Source organism: Diuraphis noxia, unplaced genomic scaffold, assembly GCF_037042655.1.
Source record: "Diuraphis noxia isolate RWA-SAM2 unplaced genomic scaffold, SU_Dnox_SAM2 contig0004, whole genome shotgun sequence".
Classification (NCBI taxonomy): domain Eukaryota; kingdom Metazoa; phylum Arthropoda; class Insecta; order Hemiptera; family Aphididae; genus Diuraphis; species Diuraphis noxia.
Window position 1 is genome coordinate 6,682,361 of NW_028301714.1, and position 11,334 is coordinate 6,693,694.

Here is an 11,334-nt window from a genome sequence, read left to right on the forward strand (position 1 = left end):
ATTCATGGTTTTGACAAATTTTTGTCAATATTTGAAATTCAAAAGCTAATAAAAATTTAATTTGAATTTCTGGTGGACATTTTTTTTGTGATAAAGATTGAAAAATTTGTAAGGAATCTTGTATTAAATTTTCAAATCTTAGATTTAAAAAGAAAATGTTTTATGAATTTCTAGCTTATAATAATTTGCGAATTTTCGTGATTCTTACGTATGTTATAAAAATGAAAATTTAAATGCTTGTAAAAAAAAAATGTGACTATACATTTCTTGTATTTTTCAACTGCTATTGTAAAAATATTTTAGGAGCCTTGTATTAAATTTTCAAATCTTAGAATTAAAAAGAAAAACTTTTATAAATTTCGATCTAAGATAATTTGAACATTGTCGTAATTTTTATGTATTTAGTCAAAATTTGAACTGTAAATGCTTATAAAAAAAATATGTGACTATATATTTATTTTATTTTTCAAATGCTACTGTAAAAATATTTTAGGAGCCTTGTATAACATTTTCAAATCTTAGGTATAAAAAGAAAAACTTTTATGAATTTCTAGGATAAAATAATTTACGAATTTTTGTGATTTTTACGTATGTTGTCAAAATTAAAATTTGAATACATGTGAAAAAAAAATTGTGGCTATACATTTATTTTATTTTTCAACTGCTATTGTAAAAATATATTATGAGCCTTGTATTAAATTCTCAAATCTTAGAATTAAAAAGAAAATTTTTATGAATTTCGATCTAAGATAATTTTAAAATTGCCGTAATTTTTACGTATTAAGTCAATATTTGAACTTCAAATGCTAATAAAAAAAAATCGTGCCTATGTATTTTTATAATTTTTTAATCACTATAAGGATAAATTATGAGGAACTTTGTATTAAATTTTCAAGTATTTTGATAGGGCCATAAAAATTTTATCGACACTTCAAAAAAAATTTCAGAAAAATTGTCTATAAATACCTCAAAAAAAGTCAAAATATTATGAAAATTAAATCATGTAAAGAAAATGCCAATCTAAATAACTGGAAAAAATTTCAAGTATCTATGACTTATACTTTTTGAATAATAACAAATGATTATAATCGTTTGAGGATAAATCATCGTTATCGTTACGCTATTTCGTAAAAATTTAAAATTCAAACGCACTTAAAATTTTTCCTATAGTGATGCTTCGAGTTTTCTCTATAGCTACTTGAAGGAAAACTTATGGAAAACTTAGTTTTGTATTTTTAATCCTTATAGTTATAAACGAAAAAATTTTTATGATTTTTCAACTTAAAACTAATTTACAAATATTCATGGTTTTGACGAATTTTTGCCAATATTTGAACTTCAAATGCTAATAAAAAAAATTGTGCTTGTGTATTCTTATAATTTTTTAATCACTATAAGAATAACTTATGAGGAACTTTGTATTAAATTTTCAAGTATTTTGATAGGGCCAAAAAATTTTTATCGACACTTCAAAAAAAATTTTTCAGACAAATTGAAAATTTCAGTCCTCTATAAATATCTCAAAAAAGTCAAAATATGTAGAAAATTAAATAATGTAAAGAAAATGCCAATCTAAATAACTGATAAAATTTTCAAGTATCTACGACTTATACTTTTTGAATAATAACAAATATCGTTTATTTATATGTATTTTAATTTTTATGATTTAATTTTATGAAATTTTTATATTTTTTAAATTAAACTTTATTTTATATGTTTGATAATTATATTATAATCTAATAATAGTATAATAATATGATATTTTATAATATCTTCCTGGCACAATAGATATATATTATGTATACCAAATTAATTTGTGATAAATTTATTTGCGCAAAAGACGTATAAATTTCAGGTAGTCCTGAAAAATCGGCGCAATTGGCAAACACTGAGTAAAACGGTGTAGGTGAGTTGATTCCAGAGACCTATTTTATGTATTAGTTGATTCCCGGGTCATTAAGAGGTATGTACGAGTTGATTCCCGGGTCATTAAGAGGGACGTAGAAGTTGATTCCCTATTGTTGTATATTAATTATCAATAGATTGCACAAGTAAAGATTTATAACAGTAAAGAGTTCGACCGTCACACACAACTCGCTCTTGTCCACCGAGACCAGATTTTATTAGACTTGAAGAGTTTATGGACTATGTATTTGATAATTATATTTCCCCAGAAGCAAGTTTTCCACCAAGTATAAATAGAACTACTAACAGCTGCGAGAGTTTTCATTCTAAACTCAACAGTTGTTTTTATAGTGGGCACCCAAATATTTACGTATTTATAGATGAGCTGTTAGATGTACAATCAGAAACATACATAAAATGCAGGAGTAATGGAACTAAGAAATCTAAAAAACACCAAGAAAAACAAATTTTTTTAAGAGAAGTGATGTCACGGTATACTGGTAATCTCATTACCAGATACCAATTTATAAAAACAGTGAGTTACAAATTTTTACCAAATTACTAAATTTTTTTATATTTTTTTACCTATAATTACTTAATGTTTTTAATAATAATTTTTTTAAAAAATAATAAATATAATAAAAATAATAAATAAAAATTGAATGATTTTAAAAATATGAAAAAACTAAATTTTTATTTAAAAATATTTTACTAAATATTAAATAAAACACATAATGATTCGGGAATCAACTCATACGTACTTCTTAATGACCCGGGAATTAACTAAACGGTATTGGTGCAGGTAAACAGGTACCCGGGAATCAACTCGTATGCAGCCGAGTAAAATATCACTGAACTTACCCAATAACAAAAATAAACGAAAACAAAGCGTGAAAGGTGACAACGAAACCAGCACCTCACGAACGAGGGTTTTTGTTGTGTATTAACAGACAGACGAAATAAAAATGAATTAATCGGGAAAATTGTATGATGGTAAAAGGATTGATAATTAATGTCAAACTTCAGTATTGTTGTTTTAGTCATTTAAATTAAGTCATTCATGCGAGGTGCTTTATAATTATTTCAACCAATATTGCAAAAAGTATTCAATTTTATATGATTTATTACCAAAGTGAAAGTATATTATAAATATTATAATCAATTTTTTTTATTATAATATATTTATTGAATAAAATTGTGTAATAAATGAATTGTATTATACTATTATATGTAGAACTAGCCGAATCCGTACATTTCGTAACCCATTAAAAATCTTACTTCTTATATGTCTCAAACCACAGGCGTGTCCACGGGTTTTTTTGATTGGCAGTTTCCCCATCCCCTAGATATGCCACTGTTGTGCATGACCTGCGAATGAGGTCTGGACATGCCTATGTCTCAAACTGTGTGTTAAATTCCTTACTTGTGAGGGGTAGCATGCTAGCAGTATATTTTTATACATATAGATATAAAATAATAGATCGATAACGGTTAAAACATACTAAGTAATAATCATACAACGATATTCAATTTAGTTTATCATTATGTAAATTTTTTCGCTTGATCGAGAAAAGTCTGAAAATTCAAATATTCAAGTGAATGATATTTAGGTCTGTCACCTTTTAACTTAGCCTAACGTTTACAAAATTTGGTACAGATATATTACATACATAATATGTATATTACTACACATAGGCCTGATATAATTATTATATCTGTACCAAATTTTGTAGAAGCTAGGCTAAGTTAAAAAGTGACAGACCTAAATATCATTCACTTGAATATTTGAATTTTCAGACTTTTCTCGATAAAACGAATAAATTTACATAATGATAAACTAAGTTGAATATTGTTGTATGATTATTACTTAGTATGTTTTAACCGTTATCGATCTATTATTTTATATCTATATGTATAAAAATATATTGCTAGCATGCTACCCCTCACAAGTAAGGAATTTAACACACAGTTTGAGACATATAAGAAGTAGGATTTTTACCGGTTATTATTTTTATTTTTGAATCAGCTAGTTCTACATATAATACATTTATTACACAATTTTATTCAAATAATAATAAAAATTTTAAGATAAAAAATATGTTTATAATAAACTTTGGCAATAAATCATATAAAATTAAACACTTTTTGCAATATTGGCCAAAATAATTTTAAAGCACCTCCCATGAAAGACTAATTTAAATTACCGAAACGACGAGACTGAAGCTTTAACGTTTTTCAACCGTTTTACCATCAAACAATTTTCACGTTTGATTTCCTTTTGTTTCATCTGCCTGTTAATACTCAACAATGACAGTCGTTCGTGAAGTGCCGGTTTCGTCGTCACCTTGCACGTCTTGTAATCGTCTGTGATTTGTTTCTTTTTATTCGTTGGCGAATTCTCAGTTGAAACTGGTTTGTTATTGATAGCTAGTCCTTTTATCTTGTTATTGGGTAAGTTCGGAGCTGTTTTGTAGTTCGTACTCCTCTTTAATTTCGATTTATTAGCATCAGTAAGCCCCATAGGTTTCCTTTTTTTTGTATCTCCGTTAAGATTTGCCGAACATTGTACCTAAGTAATGTGGATTTCACAGGTAAAAATCTAATTTACTATATTACAATTTTATCTCTATGCGTACCTGTTTCAGCTTTTTACTATTCTTTAGAGTTGAATCCTCGCTTTTGAATATCTCAACATCGCTCTTCAAAGTTGGAATTTGAGCACCTTGTAAATTATCATAAGGTAATAACGTATGCGATGGATTTTGAATGTCAGTAGATTGTGAATTTAGATGATCATTGTTTTTGTGGTCTCCAGAGGAATTTGGTCTTCCGCCATCTGGTGATTCATTTAGCCAAGGTTTTTCTCTCATCATTTTTCTCATAACGAAATACATCTCATCGTAATGTATGTTTTCAAAACCACAAATATTGTAAACCATTATTACGTACGTTTGACTTAAATAAATTAAATTTGATTTCAAATATACACACTAATACAGTATAGAAATACTAAAGTATTTTTTTAACGAGAAATGAAAAATATAATAATATAATTTAAAACTATACAAATATGAAACCATGCCAACAAATATGTACTCATATCTATTTATATAAAATAATAGTTTATTGATTTTCAAACAAATAATTTTAACAAAAACAATTCTGCATATTAGATAACAAACCTTCTTCTAAACCAAAATAAAGATTTTTTCCTCAAATCTAGTACTCATTGATGGAATTATTTTTATTTCCAGCCTGTTATTATCAAGTTACATATTAACAGCTCGTCGTGTAATAATACATAATATATAGGTATCATGGGCGTAGGTAGGAAATATTTTCGAAGGGGGTTTTTGTCTAAATCTATATTAATATGATAAAATTAAGAATCATTTATTTGTATGTATTAAATAATGTATTAAATAATATAATAATTATTATAATTATTTATAATATAAATACAATATTTTGTCCATATAATTTACAAATTTAAAAATATAAAAAAAATTATAGGATAAAACTTTGTTTTCTTGGTTAGATTAGATTGTTTCATTTAATTTCGGGGGGTGTTTAAACACCAGACCACCCCCCCCTTACCACGCCAATGATAGGTATATATAATAATAATACATAAAGCAAAAAAACAATTTGGACAACATTTTATATTTAAATAAGAAACTTTTTAAATTGGATTAAATAAATACTTACAATCTTATAGTACATACAACAAATGCAATAATAATTAATAAATAACTTAACGTATTAAATTTTATACTATATAATGGATTATTTACCATGCCAGATCGTAATTCAATTTTTTTCACGTTAAACTCTGCTGGTTTGATAATAGCAATGTACAATGAATTTCTGATGGTTACAAGTCTAGAGTTTCGTATATTATAAAATATGAACCAGCTGAAGTTACGCAAAATTATTGCGATACTGTTGTGTGGAGAAGTCGTGTCACCAAACCTTTTGAAGGATTTAAGAGCAATCGCTGAAAACGTAAGTAACACAATGACAAAAAAGTATTACGTTATTAAATTATATTATATAGTCTTTATAAAATAAATATATACTTATCTTGAATAGACTTTGTTAAATTTATTCAACAATAAGAGAATTGGGGGACGAGGTGGCCGAGCGGTCTAACGTGTCGGCTGTGACTTAGCCGGACCGTGTTCGATCCTCGATCATCGGGCGATATTTTTCTCAGGGCAAGTCACGGTGTCCGTAGAACAAGTGCCGCCATCCCCCACTCCAGGGCATGACAGAAACCTACGGGTGCCACAATAGAAATTCTGCCAAAACTCTTACCCACGTGTAACCAACCTACCGATCCATAAAACCTACAGTACTACCCCCTTCCCAATGGCCTTAGTTGCCACGGGATAGTTAAAAAAAAAAAAAAAAAAAAAATAAGAGAATTTTTTCAAGAACTGTTCAAATGGCATCGTAATGACTATAGTAATGTGCAGGCGGGCAGTAAAGACTTGGTCGTTTCCTTATAAACATAAATAACATGTCAGGAGTCAGGACAGATGAAAAACCGTTCAATATTGACATTTCCTTATGGCTATGACAACATTACTACTGCTTTAAAAGCTACTGAAATGAGGTACCAATTTCCTTTTCAAAAATAATTTTATCAAATTTATTACAATGTGATTTCAGTAGAAAATGTTTTTAAGTGTTACATGTGATATGTTTCACTATATTTTTTATATACTAGCTTTATTCTAGACGATATAATTTTTTTAAAATGTAGGAAAGTAGGTGTGCCCTGCTGTACAATAAAAGACAATTTATAGTGGATCATTACCTACGGTAATTGTTAAATTTGTATACAAATAATAAGATTATTATTTATTAAACTTGTACAAAAAACGACTGAATTAACGATGGTTAAACATCGAATAACAATTTAAGTACCTAATAGTCCAAAAAATATTATTTGTAGGGATTTGGGGATTTTCGATAAAACCGATATTACCTATCATAATAAATTTATCATTGAATTAAAATTAATTATATATCTTACTGCTGTAATGATATACTCACGTAATATGTTTATAAGTTATTTAAATATTCAATAAAATAAATAACGGTCAAGTTGTCGCACGCAGATAACCACTAAAACCCAATAAATACTATAATTAACCAATGATGAAAGGAACGATTTGTTTATGTCTGATCACGAAGAAACTCATACGTAGTTGTGACAATATGGTGCTGCAAGTGCGATTTATTTAATGTACCGCCGGAGATAAGGGGTAGTCCAATCTCTGCCATCAAAGATAACCGTAAAAATTTTTGAAACGCAGAGGCCTTTGATGGAGTAGTGACTCTGGCTGGCTTGACCACGTCGTCGTCTCCTCTCATCAGTGGATGTGCCATGTGCACCATTCACGAATGCATGAACACCAGCCATTATTACTGCAACAACCCATCACGAGTGTAAGAGCGCCAGCCAAATCAACCAAATCGGATCCTGCGAGCGACAACTGACTTTTTCCATTTATGACGAAAATGTATCATTGTTGTATTTATTACGATTTGAGTGTTTAAAACTTTTTTAACCTTATTAAGTCATCTGCATAAATCAAATACAGCTGCGAATAAAGTAAGGTGCATGAGCATTATAATATTATATATATATATACATTTTTATAATTAATTTATAAATGTTTTATTACTACGGTGTATTGATTATATTCTCGAATTACGGCTTCGAGAGTCCTCCGACGATCAGGAGGAAGGTTACAGCTCAAATTTAGATATTTTATGATACATATATATCTGGTAACATATTCTCCTGCGCTTATAAGAGTAGAGAACGACACAAATCCCATTAACATCAACTCTCACCGGGTGAGACTCACCCCTTATTTATAAATTAATTTTAATATAACTATTGGCAGGTTTTATTAATTAATTAATTAATTAAACATGTCAATAATAATTTAATTCACCATAATTAATTTTATTTTTATTTTATTTCTTTACTTTTTTTTACTTTTGAGTTATTATACCATTGTAACTTACTGCAGAATAACGAAATAATATGTTTGTGCGATAGGCTGCACACGAAGTCAGCGGACGAATGTACGTGTGTGTGCGCGCACTGCTTTGCTTTTCTTTGGGGGGGGGGGGGATGGCTATGCCGTTAACTATATCAGGCTTGCGCCTCTACTAGTGGATGGAAGATTGAAGATGGTTAGGTTTATTGGTTAGTCCAAGTAAATGGGTAAGGTTTGGGTTGTTTTTTGGTAGTAGGACGAGTGTGAATTTTACCTAGAAGTCGAATGTGGTCATGATCTGAAAAGGAATTTTTGTAGAACATTGATTTGGATTGGCACTGAATAAGAGGTTTGAATAGATTTGAAGTTTGAAGATTTAAGAAGAACCGAGTTTTTAACGATAGTGGGCATACCCATTAATGTACGTATACCGATATTTTGGACGGATACGCCTCCAATCTGAAGGACCGATGAAAGGTGCCCAAGAGGGGCCAGCATATGTAAGAATGGGGGAGATATATAGTTTAAGTATGCTAAGTTTGGTTGTTAGTGGGATGGGACATATTCGGTTAAGTATAGGTTAGAGTAAACCACGAGTGCGGGTGGCCTTTTTGGTAATGTTTTGGACGTGCTGTCCGAAGTTGGGTTTGCGCCCTATTGTAACGCCAAGATTTAGCTTGTTTGTGTGCGCGCACGGACGGCGGCTGACACACAAATACTTACGTCACTTGCAGGGCAACGATGAGAAATGATTGGTGATTGGTGATTGGTGATTGGTGATTGGTGAATGGCCAGGCATGCGACACTTACACCGATGTCGAGCAGCACAAATGACCGGTAGGCGACAACGTCGACGTAGGTACTCACAGACCACCCCATGGTTCTTGTAATAATGTTTTAAGTTTTCTTAATCGTTTACCACATAATGAACGTCGTAAATGCTGTTACTATAGTACCTACTTAAATTTCTCCATAAATTATTACAAGGTTTCATTGATTGTACTCAATTACTGCCAAAAATGTATTTAAAAATAAATTGCTTCAATAACTGTAGAAATCTAAAACCATTTTTTTTATCCACTGCTTTCAAATAACGATAATATTTTTAATTCCCCAGCTAAGCTCTTTATTGTAACTGATAATAATTTTTTTTTTTTTTTAACTTTTATAATATTTTCATGACTTCATTGAATATTATATTATTTGTAGTTGTTCTCATTAAATTAATTTTATTATTAATTGTAAATACTAAATCGTTAAATTTTTATTGTAATAGTTTCTTTCAGTTCACTAATATTGTTTTTATTTTCTGCACACATTGTTAAATTATGGAGTAATATATTATATATACCTATATTTAAATAAATAAATATATATATAAGCAATGCAATGAATATATAGTATAATGTTTATATATACCTATAATATGTAGGTAGTATCCAGTAGGTACACTACACACATTACATACTCACATACATACATACATCCACACATACATACATACAAAAATACATATATACATACGCAATACATTAACTAGGTTACTATGAAATATATATATGTGTACAGAGCGCTACATTATTATATATATTATGTACCTAATTCGTATCATATTATTCTCTGCGGGCTACGGAACACCGCAGTGTTAGGATTTTTCTCATGGGTATAATTAAATTTTCCGTTATTGGACTACCACCATACGATCTAATTTATAAAAATATACAAAGGACACGCTGGCATACTATACCTATAACCTATTTGGAAAATAAATTGCAGGGCAAAATAATAATTTATTCGAACGGTGTTTTTTAAAAACATAAAACATAAATTATACCTATATTAAAACAGTGTAATATAAGTTTAATCCCCGATTTACAGATTATATACCGGTTATTTGTTATTTTATTTGTGTCTCTTGGGTGCATTGTACATAAACAAACATAGCGAAACGCCCTACCTACTTTATATATATATATATATGTATATTAAATACACATATTACAGACACAATAATATACGATATATGTTATTCAATATCTAAAATTCATGATGCAGTATAGTCAGTAATATATATATATAATATATCCTCCTTGCCCATTGGCGACGGTTTTTTGTAATATTTTAAATGTATCATGTTGATTTATGTATGACACAATATCATTTAAATAATATAATATTATTGCGGTTTACATAACTGAATATAGTCGCTTACTCAATCTCACGCATTCCCACTGCCCACTGTTGTAAGTGTCTCATTAAAACGCATTTAAGTGAGATTTTAAGCTCTATACATATTTTCGAAAATTTAGTTTTTACGACTATATTATAGCATATTTAGCCGCACCATTATCGAAAATGCACGATGTAGAGAAGATCTCTTTTTTTTCATAATATTTTATTTTAGTTGTGTAAAATATGAATTATGATTTATGACATACGATCGCACACTCAATTTTTTCCGCGTTTTTTTCTTATCGTGAGAAAAACAGAAAGTGGCTATTAACGTCATTATTAAGCCGGTCACTGTAACGAATGTATTACATTTGAATTTAATGATAAACCATTACATAAAAATACGATATATATATATTTTACTTGTTCAAAATATTATTTTTTTTCAATATAGTTATTCATTTATTGGGATTTAATGTCATCAGAGTATACGCTGCAGTCTCCATCTTCTACTATTACAGAGGAAATTTGAATTAAATTAAATTATTTATTTTCAAAATTAATTTTTCTATGGGTGCCCCAAAGGGATTAGAGCTATACAAATTGGTATTAAAAATTGTATTGTTAAAAGGGCATGCACGTAGTGGACTGTTTTTTTTTCAAAATCATACCTTATATTATATAGCTATAGAATATAGGTACAGGAAAATAGACGCCCTGCAGTGATATTATGATTTCGTTAATTTTAATTTTTTTTTTTTTTTGTAGAGAAAGACTTATCACAGTAAACAATTGACTTCAGTATTAAAAATTATATTTATAAAACAGATTATAATACGATTTTGAATATGACCAATTTTCACAATTTTTTTTAAGCAATGTAGTCAAGAATCGAAGGCTAATTATTATTCTCTGTCAATAATCATAATTTTTGGAAAAACAATGTATTTAACCAGTACACTATAGTATACGAGAGACGTGAAAGTTTTGAGCAAAAAATCACGTTTTTTATTTTTCCACCTGCAGTTCATGCGTAAATACCTATCCCGGTACCTGTATACAATACAACCACACTTTTACTACCTATAATTATCACGTTTTATTCATTTACGACCAACGCAAAGGCCCGCGGGCGATGGCGACGAAAATTGCATATTGCCTAAATTTGTCACCTTATTAAATATAGGCACGATAAGGGCCCTCTTAATAAAGTTATTATGAAATATTTAAGCATAAC

The 11,334-nt window shown here is 29.0% G+C and overlaps 1 protein-coding gene across 1 annotated transcript; it reads right to left on the reverse strand.

The window, feature by feature from the left end:
• Positions 1 to 4,105: 4,105 nt before the first annotated feature.
• Positions 4,106 to 4,787, reverse strand: LOC149055591 (uncharacterized). Its single transcript, XM_089225800.1, has 2 exons — positions 4,542 to 4,787; positions 4,106 to 4,474 (listed from the first exon to the last, which is right to left on the reverse strand). Exons 1-2 carry the CDS (start codon positions 4,785 to 4,787, stop codon positions 4,106 to 4,108), a joined length of 615 nt encoding a protein of 204 aa, XP_089081926.1.
• Positions 4,788 to 11,334: the final 6,547 nt, after the last annotated feature.